Raw genomic sequence first — 22,345 nt, 5'->3', positions numbered from 1 at the left:
AGGGTGACCAAGCACTGGCACAGGTTGCCTGGGGAGTTGTGGGGTCTCCATTCTTGGAGAAATTCGAAAGCCGTCTGGACACGGTCCTGGGCAACTGGCTCTACATGTCCCTGCTTGAGCAGGGCAGGTTGGACCAGATGACCTCCAGAGGTCTCTTCCAATCTCAACCATTCTATGATTCTGTGAAATCAACAGTACATATCTAACTTGTGCCTTTCTGCAGTTTTGACATTTTTAGTCTCTGAATTTTAGTCTACATTTTTAAAGAGTGGTCATACTCAACACTGAATTGCTGTAACAAGTAACTGTAGATACGTTAAGTTCTAGGATGTGCGCCTACCTAAAAAGCACATTCAGCATCTTGGAAAGCCAAAGCATTATTTGTCAGATAGGGCTAACACAGTGCCAGCATGTCCTGAAGCGGGCCTCTGGGTAGTGTCATGGACGGACAGAACATTGCTGTTCTGCTCAGTCTTTCCAACTATCCCTTCTGTGGCACTCAGGCTAGGCTCAATGTCCTGTTTGCATCCTTCAATTTGAAACCCATTTAGTTCTAGGGCTTCCACATATACCTCCACTGAAACACTGCTGCTAGGTATTCCTTGCTTGTTTGAGCTTTATTACTCTGACTGCAATTCCTTTTCCACAGCTGGAGGAGACACAGATGTATGCACACATGGCTTCCAGAGCATACCTTAAAAGGACAAATCTGGTAGGAATACACCAACTTGAAAAAAACCCAATGAATTTAAACTAAATCTTTTGTAATTTTCCGCTCCCTATTTCATTATATAAACAGATGTTTTTTCTCCTCAGATCACAGAAGATGTTGATGATAAATGAAATAACTTCATGTGTATTGTCAGGCATGGAATGACACAGCCCAGGGTGGATTAAACAGAAAGGAAACAAGATAAAATAAGAGGGAAATGCCTGTTACAGTAAGAATCTCCCTTTCCAACCACCTCCCATTTTCCAGGTTGGAAAAAAATAAAAGTAAAATCTGTTTAATTTGGTTTTCAGCTGTCAAACTCTGAAAGCACTTAGGAACAATCCTGCTGTTATTAACATTTCATTTAAATCTGTGCCTCTTGGCTTTCATTTTTTTTCCATATGGGAATTTTTAATCTAAAATTGCCAACTTCATTTGTCCACTTGTTGATTCACAGATTCTTGTAACACTTTTCCATCTCCTACTATTCTGCAATTAACATGAGAGAAAAAAAAAAATCAAATGGGACAAAACTGATTGTTACCAGAAGGAAACTCTGATATGTGTTATTTGTCATTCTCATTTTTGGCTCTTTCTTGAGCCTCATCTAAGAGAGGAGCTAAGGAGTCAATCCAGCCTCCTTTTGTAAAGTTAGGAATCTAATCTCAGGCTTGGTCTCCAAATATCCACTGTGTGATAAATAAATGGCTGCACAAGAAGTTTACAGAAGCCAAGGCCAGAAAGATGCAGCAATGCTGAACAATTCTGTCTAATGCTTCCTTGTGCTACGGTGAAAGAATACTACCCCTCATAACCAATGCAGCAATATACATCATTTTAGAAACAAAGATTACATGAAAATGTTAACACACATTTTTAAACAGCACTGTGTATTTTAAGAAACTGATAAGCACTTTTATTGATCAGGTTCTGCTTTGTGCTTTTAAGCTCTAGGCCAAGGGACATATAAACATTTTAAACATATCCATCATCCACCCCTCAAGAAATATACCCACTATGTCAGGGCACCTGGCAAATCAGACTGAAATGAACCCCAAAAGTTTTAATGTGTGTACAAGAATATATCAAGATAAATCCAGACAACTCAATGAAAAACACCTGCCTGTGTGCCAGTCAATGAGGAATTCATGACTTACAGTATTAGCATACACATCCTTATCCTATTGAGAAATACTTGAATAAAAGAATAAAAGGTTGAGATTAGTTGCCAGGAAGTCTGACAGTTATAACATTAAAAACACAGCATAAAAATGTTTTATTCCAAGAGCTCAGGCTGCAAAGAACAAAAATACCCCATTTTTCCTGCTATAATGTATATCTCTCTTTACGTAATGTCTCTCCAGCTCAGTTTCATCATTATCCATCATAGTACAACTATTTATCTGCCTTTAAACAAGCAGATGAGTGTGTGTGTTTAAGGAAGCCAAAGTGCAATTAATGACATAGTCATTTTTCAGCTCATGGATGGTTTTAGGCCATTTAACAGTTTCAAGACCTGCAAGCTACCCCTTGCAGAAAATTCGTAGAAGGTAGTTGCTATCTGAACTTAAGCACCTTGTGGACATGAGCAATGTAATTTTCAGCAGTGCTGCATACTCTCAATTTCTTCCTTATGCCTGTGCTGTCTAGTGCACATTTTTCACATTTCCAACTGGGCTGCATTCCTGTTTGCTGTCACGCCTATAGACTTGGTAACAACTGAGGTTTGAAAAACCTGTCCTCTCCTTTTCAAATCCATCAGCGTAAGTTTCAAAAGACAGTGCTTCTGAATGATTGATGCCTTCATTCTTCCCTTGCAAGTCCCTTCTTTAAAAATTCCCTAAAAGGGTATTCCCTGTGGGTAGCAGACTTTGACATGTGCAAGAGATTATTACCTGCCCTGACATAAACTAAAGAGATGACAATCACCACTCAGGAACGCAGAACTCCACCATTCCGCTTCAACACTGCCATCGCCTTTAAAACTCTTGCAGCTATTTACAGTTTTCTGTTGCATATTTTTGCACTCAATCCCTCCTCTCATGCGATAACCACCATCCCTTTCTGCAGTTTTATCCCTTGCTCTCCTGACCTTTGCACTTCCTATAGTCTCTACATACTTGTATTTCTTGGTCTAGAAGTTTCACATTCATTCCTAAAAGCTTTCTCAGCGCTGTACTCTTTATTTCTGTGGTCACTGGAAGTATTTTACATTAATTAAACAGCTGCAAAGCAGCAAGGACATTTAAGATGGGATGACAGTTTAATTATAATGCAGAGAACTACTGATTCTCTGCAAGTTATCTGTTCAATATTGTGAACATATTTCTGTAAACTGATAAAATCCTACGAACTAATGAATTGCAGAATATTAAGGGATTAAAGGCTTATAAAACTAAACTGCATTATTTGTTTTATGACAGCATAGACCATTTGCTAGTGTAGATTGGCTAACAGACAACTGGTAAGTAACTTGGCTCTTTCATTGAATGCTGGTAGACCTCTGTAGCCTGTGTTACGCAGTTACCAGTTACCAGCTACCAGCACAGAACTGCACGACCGTCCTAGCCTGCACAGTCCGGCCCAAACCCAGCTTTCACTGGGGCTATATCGACAGCCTGCAGAGCACAGGGCTTAAGTGGCTTCATGTGAAATTTTGAAAAAGAAAAACATCTTCAAAACTTTTTCTGCAAAGCAAAGATAAAACAAGCAAGAAACATTTTTTCCCCATGAGGGTGGTCTAGCAGTGGAACAGCATCCTGGAAAGACTGTGCTGTATCCATCCTTGGAGCTTTTAAAAACCTGACTGGATAAGGTCAGAGCAGCCTGATCTGACCCCACGGCTGAGCCTGCTCTGGGCAGGGGTTGGGACTAGCAAAATCCCTTCCAATCAGAGTTCTCCTGTCATCCTAAGAAATATTTTCCAAGCAAATAACAGGGTTCAAGTTGAATCTATAATCCTCTTTCTCATCTAGTAGCATTTAAGTGTATTAACTTACGAAATCCGACAAAGCTATCAAAATTCCTCTTTAAATAAGAATATCCTTAACCGAAGTCTTCCTTTTCACTGAGCTCTCAATTATTTTCTCATCTTTACTCACAATATTGAGCCTGAACTAATAAACAGATTAATGCTGGCGCTTACAAAATATTTTTAACGCACTTAGCCAAGTGTTGGGAAATCTGATGAGTGATTGCTGTCACTTACAAATGGTAAAAATTTCCTTCTTTACAACATGTCCACAACTGGCACATCATTGCACTAAGCATAATAAAACCATCTGTGCTACAATTACATCTGCTTTGTTAACAGTGCTTATTGTTTAATCTTCACAGTTCGTAATCCAATAGCACCTGACAATACCACCCAAAACAAAGAATATTATTCTTTGTTCTTACTATTGCATAACCTTTCAACAAATTTGGAGCCTTCTTGGTTTGCGCTTTTTCATATTTTACTCCTTCCATGACTTCGCAAGACTCAATTAATATATTGTGGTTTTGCCCAAAGTGAGTTTTGCTTTGAATTCTATGTTTTCTGTTTGCCATAGAAGGCATCTTTAATTGTTTCTGAGAAAACACTGGTCATTTTCAGGAAAAAGCAACAAGATTTTTATCAAGTCATGCTGCACAGCTGTATCCATTCTTCCATCCTGTTTTCATAATTATTGATACAGTACGTTGAGAAACATAACAATGAATTGGTGAAAAATTTAGCTCAGGTAGGCATTTTTTTTTAATTTGTCATTTAGTGTGACAACACAATTTAAAGTATGTGTAAAAGTCCCCTAAGCCACACTGAAAGTGGTAATGGGCTGCATATGGATTATACAGGCTTGAAGGCCATTAAGTCTGATTAGATGAAGGGAAAAAAATAGATGTGACTTCACAATTTCAATGAGCACACTGTGATATAGCATGAGAGTGCTCCTCACCTGCTGCAGTACATGTCTCTCTCTCAATGTCATTAATCTTCTGTGGAGCTCTACTAGTTCATCGAGATATGCCTAGAAACAAATCCCCCCCCCCCCATAAACAACTTGTTAATTAAGTCATAGCTATGTATTTCAAAAACTTCAGATGTCTTCAAAAACAATACAAATTGAAATTTTATTTTAAATCTTCTTTGAGCTAAATTTTCTTATTTAGTAGTCTGGCTTTCTCTAGCTTAATACAACCCAGATATAAGTTTTTGTGGGTTTTCTTAGATACTTCATGCTGATGAAAATCTATCAGGTGGTCCTTTGCTGTAGAAGGTAATCTCTGTATCTCAACTGTGGCGAAAAGTGTCAAACAGACTGGGGATGCCAAAACAGCATCTTTAAAAAACATCTCCCACCTTTCCACATAAGACTCAAACCCAAAGGTTCACAATCAAATCCCTCTTTTTCTTTAAAGCTACATAATTAATTTTCTGTGTCAACAAGGACATATAAGGGGAGAAAGATCAAACAAGATTAATCCAATGGTAAATTCCTCTGTCCTCCTTGCTGGGATGTCAAACACGTCCCACCTCTCCACCCTTTTATCTTCAGCCTGAGACATCAGAAACCTTTTTTTCTTTTTAAACAGAGAGAGATACAGCACCCAGCTTAAGAAACAAAAAAGCATATGTATCCAGCCACTGAAAATCTAGCAACATATACTGAAACTTTGGTCTCCTGCCTCACATTATCACAAAGTTGACACTAATACCTTTAAAATATGAACCGTCAGAGGAACTTGTCCACACAGCAAAATTGTGCTATGTTCACTCATACAAGGACTTAGAGATCTTACCCTTGGCCAGCTGACATGATTTTAAACAAAACTGTTATTCTCAGAGTTAGATGGTAACCGTTGCTTCGTATCCTTCTAGTTAACATGCTAAATCACACTGCCCCTTCCTAACACACAGCCCTCAGAAAGGATTATATATATATATATATATATATATATATATATAAATTGATTGACTTATTGGTTAGGAATACAGCTGTGAATTCTCTTCAAAAATTATCACTTCATCTGTGAAGCACAATGCAAACTCATGGTGGAGAGTAGATAAAATAAATAATAGATGGCAGATTCCCAACTGGTAACATTTGCCAAATAACCACATGGATTGAAGAGAAGGAAAACACTTTCAAAATAGGACAGAAGAAGAAAGAATTACAGGGGGGGGGGAAAAAAAGAGAAAGAGAAAAGATCTGCACCTAAAGGAACCCAAAGCAAAGATGTACTAATTTCCAAGATTTTCATTCTGTAACTAAGGTTGGTGTTTAGTGAATACATTAATATCAAATTCTGGGCTAGTTTACTGTTAACTTGTTCTCATTTACCTTATCACAATCCCCATTCTTTATTTGTTTATCAGATTTGTTTTGCTTTATTGGACTTTTCACTTCTAAAATCTGGAAAAGAAAGAAAACCCTGTAAAAATTAAATGCATCATTGTATACAATTACATATGAAAAACTCTGCTATCAGTTAATAATACCAAGAATTAACACCTGGAGAAAATGTAATCAAAACTCAAAACTGAGTTTTTCGTTCTTTAATCCATTAACCTACTCATTTTTTTAGGAGGAAAAGCAGCTTACAGCAGAAAATGCTAAGTTGCTTGAATGAGGTGATACTGGTATTATTAATCCTTAAAAGAATTAATTTCATGTCATTTAAAGCCTCCTCAACACTTTGTGTTGCTTGAATGAGGTGATACTGGTATTATTAATCCTTAAAAGAATTAATTTCATGTCATTTAAAGCCTCCTCAACACTTTTTTGTATCTTTTGCATGCTGGTAGGATAAGAGGTCTGATTTTGCAGATACAAAATGATCCTGAGGTACTCTCCAGTGCCTTTGAAATGTCACATGATCACTATATTTTTCCTGTTTTTTTTTCCCCAATGCTGTCTCTTCTTCTACAAGAGAAATTTTGAAACAGTCTTTGAAACGATGCATGAGTTGTAACTGAAAAAAAAAAAAAAGTAGTGTTTGATGGTAATTTCTTTTGCACTTATATGATACCCTTCCTTCAGTGCCATATAAAGCCATTTACTACCACATATACAAACCAAGAATGCTTCACCCGGTACGGAAAAACAATCAAGAAGAGCATGTTAACAAGCAGCAGAACACCATGCTTAATATGAAAATTTTAGGACTAAAGTGAGGAATACTGTGGGAAACAGAACTGTTGATTGTTCTTCCAATTTTTTCACATACAACACGCATTTTTTGAAGCTAAAAGTAGAGTTAAAAATCACCATGTCATTCCTAACTTGGAATATGATCAGTTCTTCTGAAAAACATCAAAGGAAAATAAATGATCACAGATGCTGGGAGATTTTCTTTCACATTTCGTTGTAAATAAGACTAACATCACTAGAATGATTATCTCCAAAACCACACAGGACAAAACTCAGCAAATAAAACGAGGAAATAAAGCCTGTAAAAGCAAGTCTTCTAGAATAGCAAGAAGGCTCACTGACAGCTTTCTGTAAGCTCCCTCTCATTTCTACTTTCCTTGGTATAAGTGACTAAAATTGCATATATGCTCCCCAGGGTGACCAGCACTGTAAGAATACAGCAGGCAGGCAGCTATTTCCCTATATATAGAAAGGGACTGCAGACCTGAGTTAACCTAAGGATTTACTTAGCTAAGAGTGATGCATGGTCAGAAAGCAAAACATACTTTTCCAAAGAAAAATCCCAGTTCTTCAATTCAGCACCTCCTGGGGTCACTGCTGTGTAAGGCCAGTGAAAGAACAAGTCTTGCTTTGGGAAAAAAAAAAAAAAAAAAAAAAAAAAAACACAGACCTCTAGGCATGGATCCAGTACCTTTTAGACGCTATTCTTGTTTTTAAAGACAGAAAATTCTTGGTTTCAAATAGAACCTTAGCAAAGGGACAGTATATTTGAAAAAGTGGCTTCCTTACAGTGCTCTTGATGCGTAGTTGAAATCCAACATCTTAAGCACTCTTGTTTATGTGAGACACGGCACTGAGGAAGCTTATAGAAATATTAACTCTGTCTTAGCTCTTTACTTCTATGAATGGACTTAGTCAACACAAGGCTGATTTCATTAGTCAAAAGCATCACCCTGGCAAGCAGCACTATGCTACCAAGCAGAGATTTCAAATGTGGCTATGGTCCATACAATTTGAATTCTCCTAATGCTTCCCTCAACTTCTGTTTCAGCTTGATTGTAAAATTGAGCTCAATTATAAAAATGGAAGAAGGTATGTAACATTCAATTTTAGCTAGCACACTGCAATTGTTTGGAGTGTCTTAATGCGCAGATAGACCTTCTGTTACATCACTGAAGGGGAAAGAAACATGAAAGATGTGACTGAGTGGGCTGCTGATATTGAGACTTACAATTACGTAACAATTACGTTGCCTCTGTAGAAGTTAGTCTTCATTAAACAACAAGCCATAGGTACGTGTTTTATTTTTCTTCTGCTTGTGTCTCCAAGTAAATGCAATATTCTTCATCTTTATAGTTTGCTTTTATAGTCTTCTTTCCCAAAAGACTCTCTCTCAAGAACTTGTAACTTTTGTACAGACCAACTTATATTTATATATCAACTTATATTTAGAGAACCTTACTTTATTGCTGACTGGGAATGAAGTAACTCCCAAACTCTAATTTTCATTTGTCCCTGATGTATTTTGTAGCTCTAGGTTATTTAAATTCTTGTCTCTGAAAAACAGAACTACTCTACTTTCCTACCTCAAAAATAATAACAATGTTAGCTCCTACAGATATGGAACAAATACTCTGATAGTGCAGGAAAAACTACTGCATCTTCCAGAGAAGTAAAAAATATTGTGTCTTCGAGATAAACACTGCTGGGGTGAGAGGGGAAGAGACGAATAAATGAACTCCTGAGAATGAGCCTCTTGATATGAACTGTGTCTGCAGCTAATACAAACCCAAACCTGTATTAATTGTACGACTGATGCTGTAAAGCCAGGTTGCATTGTTTACCTTAAAAAGCTAATTCATACAAAAAGGACACATTTCTTAAAATATTGATGAAAACATTACTTTGGTCTACAGTATTTGCTAAACCAAATACTTCTTCTCCTGAGTAAAAAGCTCTTATGTCAGCTTACAGACTAAGTAACTGCTCTGAACTAATCAGAACGTCATATCAGCTCCCCAGGACTGCATTTACAAATCCTGACTTTACCTGGTTGTTGCTGGTTTTCATTAGAGGTGGTCCTGGTTCATGATGTAGTGGTGAGGAAGCTGAACTGCTGTCACTGTCACTGCCATCACTCAGACTAACCCTATGGAAAAACAGAGCCAGGAGATTACACCTACAGACAAAGGGCTGCTAACAGGGGTGAACCAAGCTTGCACATTGAGGCAGGACACTAAGAATGACCCCTCGCTAAGCAAGCTGTCATTAATCAGGGTCACGTGGAAGAGAGGCATCCGAGCAGAGCCACACTCTGGAAAAACCTCTGCATAGCATGGAGAACGAGGCTGCCTGCCTACACTTGGCTAAGATGACATGTTTGTTTAACAGCAGCTAACATTATGGAAACGGTTAAATATTTAGAACACTAAACTGCTGTTCCCAACATTCCTGGAGCAAGTCTGTATCTTGGTTCATAGCCACATGAAGGAGGAAAATGTTCTGCACAGATACTTCTCTGCTCTTCCAAAAGCTTTCTAAACAGCTGTACTTCCCACTCGGACAAGTGCTTCACTGAAAAGTTCCTTGTTTCTCATCATAAATAACCCTCTTTTTCCTGGCTAAAGTTTAAAAATGTAGTATCTCGGGAGAGGCCACATGAAAAAGCTCGGCTCCTAGTCAGTCTCACCATTCATTTACTTAGGAACAACAGGGAATATTGACTTGTTTGAAGAAAAAAAAAAGTTACTTGGGACAAAAAGAAGGTAGAGAAACGTTAGCCTTAAGGTTTTGTTAAAAAACTGAAACAAAACCTCCACATAGAGACAAGCTGAGCTTGAGACAATCCTTTGTACAATCACTGACATGAACAAATTCTCAAACTGCTTGTCATCTTGGTCTTTTTCTCCTTGATTCCAGCTGCTAAAATCCACCAGGGAAAGATCCGACATTCATTAATATTTTCCTATTACTTTCCCATTTAAGCAGCAGCTGACACTGGCACTCAGGTGCTGTGCACTCACAGCAAAACTGTGTGGATCAGATAAAGAACCCACTATGAAAAGGCCTGAGAGAGACTGTTTGAGTTTTTTCAAAACCTTCAACAACATTCAGATGGAGCTTCAAGCTGCCCAAAGAATAGATGAATTTTGGAACACCCTCTTAAGGTTGCAGCTAGGATGCAGAAGCATTTTTTTAAAAAGTAATTTCTGTGACAGATGCTTGCTCTACCTTCTGTCTGCGTTTTTACACACTACCTACTGCATGCAGCACAGAAATCACTTGGAATTCAAATTGCATTGATTCTGATCCGATTTAAGAACCTAATCTAAAACTGGTAAGCAGAGAGATCTTGAAAATGAGACACCATTTATCGAATAACTCCTCCAGCAACTGAAGCACTTAATTTATCTCATTTATGCCAGAGAGTAATTATGACTACTCCCCTGAAGTCCCAATGGCATGAAATCAAGGAAAGTCAAATGAATGAGGATCATCATAACCATATGGATTAGTACAGAAAGAGTTTGTATTGGGAATGGCCAATTCTGATAGTTTTTAGAAGAGGCACTTTTACATGCATATGCTTTAAAAAGAGAGTCTGAATTCTCTGCCCTTTTGCTACACAGCACTGAGAACATTAGACCTCACCCCATTACTAACAAGCACAATATCTTGGCCACCAGGCTACTTGCAATCGCAAGACACTCACCTGCGACTCCTGCTTCCTCCTCGTGTATTTGCAGGTCGTTCCAACTCAGAATCATTGTCATTCTCATCTGCTTCCTCTGATTCATCTTCATTATCATCTGAATGCAGATCTTTCATTATAGACCTCAACGGACCTGAAAGAACAGAAACAATAAAATACACAAATGAAGTTCACTTTGCAGTATTCCAAGCAAGGCACCCAGCTTTGTAGATGATGGAAAACTACCCTCCGCACACAGTGCTGGGAGGGGAGAGTCTTAAACTTTAAACAAATGAAGTAATGCACTGGGGGCTAATGCTACAGGGACTTATCCATGAATCATTTACTCACACGAGCAACTCAGTCAGCTTCAATAAACTTACTCATAGCAGTGAAGCGACTCATATGTTCAAGTATTTGTACGATTGGCCCTCTGGACCATAGCTGAAATAAGTAAAATACTGTTATGCCAGGAGAAATTGACTATTTCTGTATTATTATTATTAGAGGCAAGATTCTTTTTTATTGCTGGGTTTTAGCATTTTTTTTGCTTTCTCAAAGGGTATTATATGCAAGTAAAGATCCACAGGGACATAGTAATCAGTAATAGTACATTTGTTAGGTTAATCCATGTACTGAGAAGCAGAGTCCAACAAATCATTCTGACTAACTCGTACTGGCCAAGGCAGTCTTTCTCTTCCTGTTTTTTATACATTTAGCTTTAGCTGTTCCCTTTATTTCAGGGTCAATTTAAGGTCAAGTAAGCACTTTGCCAATGTTCACATGTAAAAAGTGCACCAATCCCATGCAACACCATGCTATCTCTTTTCCTGAATTAACAGAAGGTACAAAGCTTGATTTGCTCATAAAACTGCATTAAATTCAGTTTGGGATTTTGGTTTCATTTTACTGAATTTATTTTGCTGTAAAAGACAGTTACAGAAAGAGGAAGATATTTAACGTACCTGGGAAATGTAAAACTACAGCTGCTTGAATTAAGAATGGGCAAAAGCAGCTTAGAAGAGGGAAGGAAGCAAGACTCAGGGCATTTAATTCTGAAGTACAGCCCATCTGAGACACGAAGCAGCAAGTAAAAGCAACAGTGATGGCTGCAGGAACAGCGATTACTATTAGGGTTCTGTAATTCCTTCAGCCCAGGAAATACAAAGTACTAACGTGAACAAAGTGAGCTTCAGAGTGTTCTTCAAAGGCAGATGAAGCTTGCAACCCTCTATTTGCTAGTGGGGAAACAGTCAAGGAGTGCCATCCCTGGTTATCTGCCAGAGGAGAAGATAAGACCTCTGTCAGGGTCATATTCCTAACAGAGAGGGTGTTCCTTTCATGAGAGGAATGGCTTTATGGATTATTCCAGACTTAGCAAGGCTCAGGTCACAGGCATTTTGACTAGCTTTGCACGAGTGACTTCAAAACTGATGTTGAGAATGATTTACCACTAAGGTTGCACTAGAACTTTCATAAATTGGTGCAGTTTGGGCAGGTTCAGATCAACCGTTTCTTTTCTGTTTTTACACCTTAAAGTTGGTTGGGAAGAAGCCCAGATGGTGCTCATGGGCAAATTCCTGGTGGATCAGACACTTGTACAGGTGGCAAGGAAAGGAGAGCTACACTGACGTGGTTTTTGTCCATGCAACCACCGCTGATCTACAGAAGCAGCTGACCTGTGCTCCATTCTCTTTTTCTTTTTCAGTCTCAGGCAGACAATGCTCAGCGATTTGCAAATGATAACTTGTAGTCTGACTGAATATCTAGTCATCTGACCCTTGAAGGAGGGAAAGAACTCCTTCCTTGGCTTTTAATAGGAGCAGTAATAAATATATTCCCTTTAAAAGCAAGGAGGGAGGGCACTCTCAGCAGCATCGGCACAGAGATGAAGGAAGAACTTGCCCACTTTGATCTTTTGGATAATGTTCTTATTGGCCCTTGACTCAACAAAGTGGGTGAATGAGAGACATGGCATAGGGAGCTAAATGAATTGAGGTAAAGGGTTAGAAAAGAGAATTAAAATATAAATATACAAAGAAGGATTCCATGTTTCAAGAGAGACAAAAGGGTAGAACACAAGGGTATTTCCACAGGCTAGGCTTAGCCTAGAAAGGCCAGTTTCCTTACACTTTACTGAGCAAAGACACTAACAACTACCATTAAAGTTCTACTGAAGATGGTTGTCTTCAACTGCGCTGAGAGCAGATGAGTCTCACTCCACTCCATAGGCCAAAGTCAGCTTCTGAGAATGCATTCATCTCCTCTCCGCAATGTACAGAAGGAAGAAAATGATAGAAAAGACTCAGTAAAGGACAGATGAAGGGAATGCTCTTTCACCAAGAGTATGATGATGCTGAGGGAAAAGTCAGTGGGAGGAAAGGTAAAATAATGAACCAAAACCTAATTTTGTAATGAAGTTTAGTATGATGTATGAATAGCTGATCTTGCATAAAACACCAGCACGTAACTCCACAACATGGAAACCTGTAGCTATGCTTGCAAGTCACCTAGACTTTGATTTTACTTTTAAATGTAAGCCGAAAGAAAAACCAGCACACGTTCCTCATGACCCCTACACAGCCTGCTCTCCCAAGCTTAAGCTAACTCATTATTCTTGCCTACTTTTTCCAAGTATAGCAGAGGGCCATTTTATCCCATGATACTCCCTAGCTGTGTTCTGGGACAATCAGACAGTCCTGTCTTGAGTTGCCAACAGAGGCTTATTCCTCTTTCTTGGAGAAAAAGGAACTTGGACTCCTGAGACACATCCACCACTGACAGCCCCACAGGCATTGAACAACCTGTCATTCAGACAAGTTTTCACTTAATGTAGGACCATGTCTGGGACTCTGAATAGATATTTTGTACCCAGCTAGCTAGCTTTTTCTGTAGACTTTCCTAGCAATCAGCAAAGCATTAATTTTTAGGTCTCTTGTTTCTAGCACTGATAACGATGTCACTGTTAATCTTCTGCTCCTTGCCAGCACTTAATTTAAAATTCCATTACAACCTTTTTAAGGGTTTGAGAAGTTTTTATCTCCTAAAGGGTCAGAATAGCTAATGAGAAACTGAAAACTAGGAGCTGCCCAAGAGCAAGTGTTCTTGGTCAGGAAACAGAGGAATATCAGAGTAAGCCCCAAGGGCAGAAGAACTTGAAGAACCTCAGGTTAGCTCACTGTTTATGCAAAAAGAGGTGACAAAAGTTCATGCTGTGGTTTTCTGACACTTGAGTGAGCACTGGAGTTTGAATGCAACAGAAGAAGAGCAATAGCACTGGCAAGTAACTTCTAGTTAGGGAAAAAAAACATGGATTTTGACCAGAGCACAACATACAGAGTGAACAGGCCACAGTATGCCTGGTGCTCCATCCCTTTGATATACAAATGCATGGCCTGAGCAATGAATGCATTTAGTTAACTGGAACTCCCAGAAAGAAGCAGTAATCACTATTTACTGTGGCAAGAAAGAGGAGGCACATATACCACTTGCATTTTAGAGTTGTTCATATCAGATGAAAAATCTCCCATCTATTCTTGAGAAGGTACAAAAAACTGAAAGACAGTCTGTGGTATGTCTTATAAATGACCCAGAAGAGATGGATGGACCAGTCTGCTCAGAAGAAAATAGTAAGACAACAGGTTTTTGGCAAACATAAGATAATGGATACAGGGATGGGTATCCAAATCTCTTGGCTCGTAATGGACAGTTCACACCACTAATGAGGTTTTCATGAGAGCAAAAATGGGGTTTCAGCAAGAAGAGGTTCTGTTTAGCCTTAGGTAAAAATTAAATGCCTGAAGCCAGTCATCAACCACAGTTCACGTCAGCTTTTGCTTTCTTTCACCTGGAGTAATGCTGCCAGAATACATTAGGAAATCAGTACCAGTCACCTACAGAAAGGCAGTAGGACAGATATGCAACATGTATAGATCTATTTAAAAACAAACTGCCTGCCTCAGGCACTAATGCATTTTCATAACCTTAAATCAAGTCTGCCATTGAAGAATATAAATGGATATAACAAATGCAATTTTAATTAGTCAAAAGCTTCTTTTTTAATGCTCCTGATCCAAAGAACAAAACAAAAGCTGATTAAGAATGTATCAGTTGTGCAATCTTATAAATGTAGGGAAAAAGGCCAAGCAGTAACTAAGTAGTTTAATAGATCATGTAGAATGAATCTCAACTTACTTACAGAAAACCTGCCTTGGCAAGTTCTCTGGGAAGAAAAATGTGTTTCTTTACTGAATTCCAAGTAAACCATAATTATTAGCCAGAAAACCAAAATGCAAGCTTTAAGTCAACTTGAAGTCTAACCATCATCTTCCCCTGACATTTATCTAAAGTAAATCTGTATGCTCTTAAAACTTCCCAGAAGTACGGGAAGGTCACAGCCCTTTGGAAGGGTTCACATACACAGATCCTTGGGCTTCCCATGGGAAGCCACACCTTCCTGAGCAGGGCTTCAGAGGGAGCCAGGTGCCTTGCTACCTAACCCTGCAAAAGGACAAACTCAGAAACAGAAGCTCTTTTGAGTTTAGCATCTGTTAAGTGACTGGCATGTATTCAGTGCTTCAAAACAAATATCCTTCACACCTTTTCCTCAGATACACATTTTCTCCCCTTTTATTTTGCCCTTACAGCCACGTCTGAAAACAGCCGAAGGAAAAGTCTCTAAAGCAAAACTGTTCAGGTTGTGAAAGGCAGCAGAAATGTGGTAATGAGATGCCACCAGTTCTGGTTTTATTGGCCCCTTCATTTCGCACATTCCTTTCAATTTCTCTTCTTTTCTTGGTACCTTGTTGTCTGCTGTTTTGAGATGGTGTAAAACTGGAACTGGAACTGGAGCTGGAACTGGCAGGACTGGGCTGTTCAGACTTAAAAGGAAAAAAAAAAAGAAAATAAATAACATTGTAATAAACACTTTTGCCTAAAACTCTTACTGTTAGTTACTGCCTAAGCCATGCTGTCAAGACGAATGAACTACAGAACAGAATAATACTCAAAGATCTTTATTTCAGGTGTCAATGAGGCAAACATTATGGAAATTGCTATGCACCCAACATACATGCACACTACTACATCATCTCTAGTTCTTTACTAAAGCCAATATCCTAACAAGAAGTTCCCAACGCCTTGTCTGAAAGGCTATACCACATGAGGGCCTAAATGAGTTTATAATAGATCTAAGGCTTCTGTGTCCTTGTCATACTGTAGTTGGAACATTTCCCAAATTAGTAATGATGTAGTAGAATTGAAAAACAGAGGAAGACCTGAGCAGACCACACTAAATGTCAGAAAACCTCAGACAGTTTTCTTTCTTCTTCCTTAGAAAATAAGTCTTAAGATGAGGATTCAAAATAAACTTTTCTGCTGTTATTGGATTTCTCCTCATCCCAACACTTTCCATATGTATTAAGACCCTACAGATTGTAACAGTGATTGAACCAGAGAGATTGCCTTGTTACACAGGGAAGTTATCTGAAACCCACAGATTACAAAAGAGAACTAGATTTTTAAAACAGAGTTGTTAAAATCCATTTACATTATTTAACAAACAGTTCTATACATTGTTTTTCCACATTTTTTTAAAATGTATAAATTTATCTCAAACTCTATAAAATTACTGAGAAAGGCCTATTACTTCATCTAAAAATTCTGTATAATTTTTCTCACAGTGCTTGTGGCTTATGAGGGTTGTATTGAGAAGTCTTGCTTCCTGCTGCCATGTTGCATGTCTCCATTATACTTTTTTGCTGTTTCTTAGGCTCAGTGTCTTAAAGTGTGTGGGTGCTGGTATGCACTTGCACACTCATCTGTGTACATGAGACAAAGAACAAATCTGGTATGGGGGCACAGGGGATGCTAACAGAGAACATGAAACAAGAAAGAAGCGTCCATACAGAAGCAATGGTGAAAATCAGGTTAGGAAGTAACGATCTAAAAATCTACTGTTGAAAAGAAAACCTGATTACACTTTAAATTTTATACAACTGTGTTATTGTGACGTGTTATGCAGACTAATGAAAGTTTTCTGACTCTCCTTGCCTGTACAATATCCCTTGTGATTAAGTTAGAACTAAATTGTTCTCAAAAATAACAGCAGTAATATCCAGTAAACTGTAAAACTCAGTTTTCACGCACACAGGCTACTTAAGCCTAACAGTTGCTTTTTCTCCATAAATCAATCTATTGTTGCCTTTCATAATGAGCAGGCAGATTTACAGCCTTTTGCCGCTTTTTCTCACAATGAGAGGTGCCTATTTGGGCAACAGAATGCTTGGGAAAAACACCATTAACATCTGCTCTCCTCAAATCAACACCAGCTCCAGTTCTCACAGACACACAGTCAAAATACAAACTCTGGACCTGACTGTATGGGTATATACAGCTTCTACACAGGCAAATCAACCCTGTGCAAGAAAACCAAACTCAGCCAACAACACAACCCATTTCTGAGTACCAAGAGAGATTCTTACATGGTCCACAGCAGCAGACCTTTTTGGAAGACACTGCAGCATCACTTGACACTGCTCCAAAAATCAAGTAATTCTGAAAACACTTTTTTTTTTTTTTCTGCCTGAACTTCTGCAAAATCATACAAGGTTTTTAGCTGTAAAATAATTATGATAACGTGAAACAGACTGCGCTAATGAAGAACAAGAGTCAATGCAAACTTTAAAGACATCACCATTCTGGAAACTAATCTCAGTCTTCCAGCTCCAGGTTATTCTTAAACATCTGATTTATCTGTGACTTTCTGCTTTTTGCAGCAAAATTACTAGCTGACAACTGGTTTCTGCAAACTTCCATTACCTGTATTTTTCCTTTATTAATTTCAACATGAACTTTAACTTATGTAAAATCCATTCCTTTAAAAAAAGTAACAAACACTAAAAGACTATAATATTCAGTTTAAAATACTTGAAGAAGTGCTAAAACTGTAGAAAAAAAACACACAGGTGCAGAGATATTTGTCACTACTAAAACTTCACTACTTTCTTTTTGAACCCGTTTACTGGAAATGAAAAAAGGGAAAAGGCCTGGTCTCGTCCGCATTATAAGGCAGGCAAACACCAGTGAAATTCCTTCATGTCAAAAATTTCTCCCGCATTAACTAATTGAGACAGGATCACAAGAAGGAATGGATATGAATACATATAAAGTTGTTATAATACCTTCCTGGTAAAAATTTTTCTCTGCTTTAGCAAGATCCCTTTGAGAAGCCAAACCATAGAAAGTCCCAGTGCAACACAAATTATCATCCATACTCTTTTAAAAAGGGTTCTTAATGCCTCTTGAAATAATTTACATTATTTCCGTAAATGGCCCTGTCTGAAAATTTATTCAATGAATGACAGATTAGCATAAATGTTAAAATTGTTACGTATCAGAAATTAAACCTAGCTTTTTTTACTTTGAGAAATCTGGAGTGAGAATGCACCCAGAGGAAACAGCTGCTTTTAACATAAGAATGAACGTTTTAACAGAAAAGACTTGCCTTTTTAGAAGGAACTAAAAATATGCCTTCCGTGTATGAATATGGATTAGTGCTGACAGCGCTGATGCTTCTAGTTACCAGAGGCCATCTTTTGTCACTTAAGCAATGCTTTTTGACAGTTTTACAGACTGTCATCCCAAGGACTTAGGTATTTATGGCTTTATTCACTTGGGCTTTCTGCTCTTATCCGCTGGTTACTAAACACCAAACAGTTGTTTTGGGTTTTTTTTTGTTGTTGTTGTTTTTTTTTTTAAATGGGTCTGAAATGAGCTAAAGGGTGTCCTTCAACAATAAAAGCTTAAAACAGTACCAGCAAAGAGCTTCTCTCATATGTCCTTTTCCTGTTTTACTAGTTTTCTCTTCCTACAGATAAGCTAATGAGAGTTTGGGCCCAAACTGTTCATTAGTGCAATGACCCGATATGATTTATTGAATTCTTAAGACGGTCTATTTTGTTTTAGTGCTCTCACACCAATGCACAGGAGACACTGGCTTCTTTATTAGGCCTAGTTGAGGGATTCTGTGCTTTGAAACTGTTAGGAAAGAAAAGGGACCAGCTCTAAATCACTTGGCTTCTGTCATTTCCAAACTCTTATCTGTTTTTACAAGTAGTACAACTTACTCCTGAGCTGCAAACAATCCTCAAACTCACCTGTTTATGACACAGGATATAATGCAGCTGTTTCTGTAATATTTCATGGTTGTCTGGATTCATGTACCTTCTTCTAAAAATAAACCCCATCATTTCAAGCTCCTTATTTACATTAAAAAATAGAAAACATCTGTATGTGGGTGACAATGGCTTTTCTTGCCTTCCCCTGAACAGTTTTTAAAGGAAGCTTACATATTGTTTCCTGAAATAAAATTTAAGTGGTGTAATAATATCCCATTTCATATCAGCCAGTCTACATATTTGCTATTTTTCCACACAACAGTGTAAAGATTTATGTTTCCCTGTGCCATACACACTGAAAAGTCTATCCACTTAAAACTGCTTATAGCTGAGTATTACTTCTACTTTGTCCAAAGTTAGCTTCTCAGGGAGGAGGAACACGCTCTCCCAGGACAGGCCTTCTTCTCTAACAGGACTCCTGTAATTACAACTTCTACTGCCTCTTAAGCACCCTGTAGCTGACTGCCGCCTCAGCTTTTAGTACAGTAATCCAACCCATCTGTAGCTCAAAGGACAGAACAGCCCTCCCTCATCCACCAAGTGCCCACATCTGCTGCCACCAAGGGGAGACACCATTTGGGTGTCTATGATGCCGTATGCCTGAACTGAGCTGCCTGCACCCTGCCCAAATTTTATATCACCACATCTCCTGTCAAACTGCTACATTAGCAACTAACCTCCAAGGCAGGGTAAAGCTGTTCCTTTTCAACCGTTCACAAAAATCAGCTTGCAAGCTCACAGGGAAGAAGGAAGAACACGGGTATGGATAGGGAAGTGGAATTAATTATTTTCTTATAGAAATTGATATATTTGTTCATAACTACAACATTTAAGGAACTAAAATATTATTTAAAGAAGTAATTCAAGATTAAGGAGATGTAAAATTTAAACAGGAAATGCCAGATTATTGATTTTTGAGAGCAGGCAGAGACAGTCATTTGGCAGAGAATGTGACCTAAAGTAGTGATACAGTTAGCTGCCCTAATTATTTATAGTAATTTTAAACAAAAATTCTGTATCACTGAAGGAGATGAGGTTATTTGTTAATTAAATTGACTCTGTACCTGCTACCTGAGCAAGTCCATGGGCCCTAATGGGATGCACCCATGAGTGCTGAGGGAGCTGGCAAATGTCATTGCAAGCCCACTCTTGATAATCTTTGATTGATCATGGTGACTAGGAGAAGTGCCCAAACACTGGAGGAAAGCAAATGTCACTCCTGCCTTCAAGAAGGGCAAGAAGGAGGTCCCAGGGTACTACAGGCCGGTCAGCCTTACCTCAATCCCTAGGAAAGTGGTGGAGCACCTAATCCTGGAAACCACTGCCAGGCACTTAAGGATGACAAAGTCATCAGGAGTAGTCAGCATGGCTTCACCAAGAGGGAGTCATGACTGACCAACTTGACAAACTTCTGTGATGAAATGACTGGCCTGGTAGATGAGGGGAGAGCAGTGGATATTGTCTACCTGGACTTCAATAAGGTCTTTGCCACTGTCTCCCCTAAGATCCTCATAGACCAGCTGTTGATGTATGGGCTGGATGAGCAGAGAGTGATGTGGATGGAAAACTGGCTGAATGGCTGGGCCCAGGGGGTGGTGATCAGTGGTGCAAAGTCTAGTTGGAAGCCAGTAGCTAGCATTGTACCCCAGGGGTCAATACTGGGTCCAGTCTTGTTTAACATCTTCATTAATGATCTGGATGATGGGGCAGAGTGTGCCCTCAGCAAGTTTGCTGATTACACAAAAATGGATGGGACGGCTGATATGCCAGAGGGTCATGCTGCCACCCAGAGGGACCTTGACAGGCTGGCGAAATGGGCAGACAGGAACCTCACGAAGTTCAACAAGGAGAAGCGTGAAGTCCTGTACCTGGGGAAGAACAGGCCCATGCACCAATATATTCTGGGGGCTACCTGGCTGGAAAGCAACTTGGCAGAAGAGGATCTGGGGGTCCTCATGGATCTTACTAATGTATAGAAATACCCGAAGGGAGGGTGCAAACAGGATGGAACCAGGCTCTTTTCAGTGGTGCCCAGTGACAGGACAAGAGGCAATGGGCACAAACAGAAACAAGGAAGGTTCCCTCTGAACACCAGGAGACACTTTTGTACTGTGAGGGTGACCAAGCACGGGCACAGGTTGCCCAGGGAAGTTGTGGAGTCTCCCTCCTTAGAGATATTAAAAAAAACATCTGGACGGGGTCCTAGGCAACCAGCTCTAAGTGGCCCTGGTTGAGCAGGAGAGTTGGATCCAATGACTATCAGAGGTACCTTCCAACCTCAACCAGTCTGTGATTCTCTGAATCTGAAACACAGCCTTCATTTAACAATTAGTATCCAGAAAAGACCTTAAGCCAAACATTGCAACTGTTTTGTCTGAACAATTGCACGGAATGAAGCAGGATTTGCATTTCTTTAGAGACCCTCCTACTGAAACATGTATCTACTTTTGAAAGAAAATCCTTTTCCATCTGTATTTATGTACATATTTTGTCTTAGCTTTATAAATAAAAACTGAATTTGAGACACTTAACATAAAAGCTCAGAAATGTTCAAGCTAGTGTAAGACTTGGAGAAGAATCATGCACAGGAGACTGAGCTAACACATTCTCGTTTCTCATGTAGAGCAGCTGAATACTACGGTTTCCACAGACTTCATGCCTACAAGATAATGAGTAAATGAAAGGTAAAATAAACTAAAAATGTGTATGGTAATGTGAGTATGAACGTGGTCCTTAACAAACTGGAAGAGGCAGAGTGCAAACTGATGGAAGTTCTCATCAGATAACCCCAACTAAGAAGGACGAAATCTCTGTTCTCAATATGTAGGTAATGCTGGCAAAGACAGGGTTATATAAAGTCTTAGGCTTTTCAAAACCGACACCAAGAACTGTGTTATCTGGACCACTTTTCCCCAGAAATGTGTGAAAAGACGTCAGTATTTATCAAGAATTAATAAAATATGAGCAGCACAACGTGGGGAAGTTAACAGCTCTATATTCTACTCAAAGTCTGAATTACGTAGGAAAAAGAACAATACAAAAATGAGGCCCACTGATGGAAGATGAAGATAGCCTAAATAAATCACTTGTTTGAAGAACATTGCTTATCTTGCAGGCGCAGTGGCATGAAAGCCCTTTGACGAGAATGGTGACTGTCTGTACTCTGGTAAGTGTGGAAAGGCCAAATTAAGCTGAAAAGCAATACTCACATATTGCTTTTCTGGGAGTTTGACTTTACGATTTTTAAGCTTTCTCTTTGAGAACCTTCACACATTCTATACACAAGCTCTCATAAGCCAACAAAGGATAGAAACGTGTTTTAGAAAGGAAGTCTAACCCTCAATTTTAGTACTAGATACAAACTAGAAAATTCAGCCTAGGTATTAAAGCCAATGTGAGAGTTTCATTCAACTAATCTACATTTTCTGCTCTAATGGGAATAATACTGATGGTAGAAGACAGGTGGTAGCTGTTCTGGCCAGTCCTGACAGCTGCTGTATCAGAAGTCAACACTTCCCAATTCTTTTCTCTTGCCTCATTTTCTCTCCTGTGCCCTATTTTACACATCAGCACTGAGAAGGGCAAATGTTGATGCAGTCTGAGTTCACTGTTTGGGAAACTGAACAGACCATTT

The 22,345-nt window shown here is 38.9% G+C and overlaps 1 protein-coding gene across 4 annotated transcripts in view; it reads right to left on the bottom strand.

Annotated features, from left to right (window-relative positions):
* Positions 1 to 22,345, bottom strand: part of MLLT3 (MLLT3 super elongation complex subunit) — a 130,798-nt gene that overhangs the window by 5,081 nt on the left and 103,372 nt on the right. For 2 of the 4 annotated variants that reach the window (XM_087741612.1, XM_087741615.1), the window contains 5 exons: positions 15,336 to 15,414; positions 10,556 to 10,688; positions 8,893 to 8,992; positions 6,034 to 6,105; positions 4,648 to 4,719 (listed from right to left, as the gene is read on the bottom strand). In XM_087741612.1, the coding sequence (XP_087597738.1) occupies positions 4,648 to 4,719; positions 6,034 to 6,105; positions 8,893 to 8,992; positions 10,556 to 10,688; positions 15,336 to 15,414 (456 nt within the window). The remainder of the gene's footprint in view (positions 1 to 4,647; positions 4,720 to 6,033; positions 6,106 to 8,892; positions 8,993 to 10,555; positions 10,689 to 15,335; positions 15,415 to 22,345) is intronic. The other 2 variants (XM_087741613.1, XM_087741616.1) reach the window with 2 other exon arrangements.

Source organism: Nipponia nippon, unplaced genomic scaffold (assembly GCF_047370975.1).
Source record: "Nipponia nippon isolate SJK-2023a ecotype South Korea unplaced genomic scaffold, ASM4737097v1 scaffold_8, whole genome shotgun sequence".
Classification (NCBI taxonomy): Eukaryota; Metazoa; Chordata; class Aves; order Pelecaniformes; family Threskiornithidae; genus Nipponia; species Nipponia nippon.
This window is presented reverse-complemented; position numbering and strand designations above follow the sequence as displayed.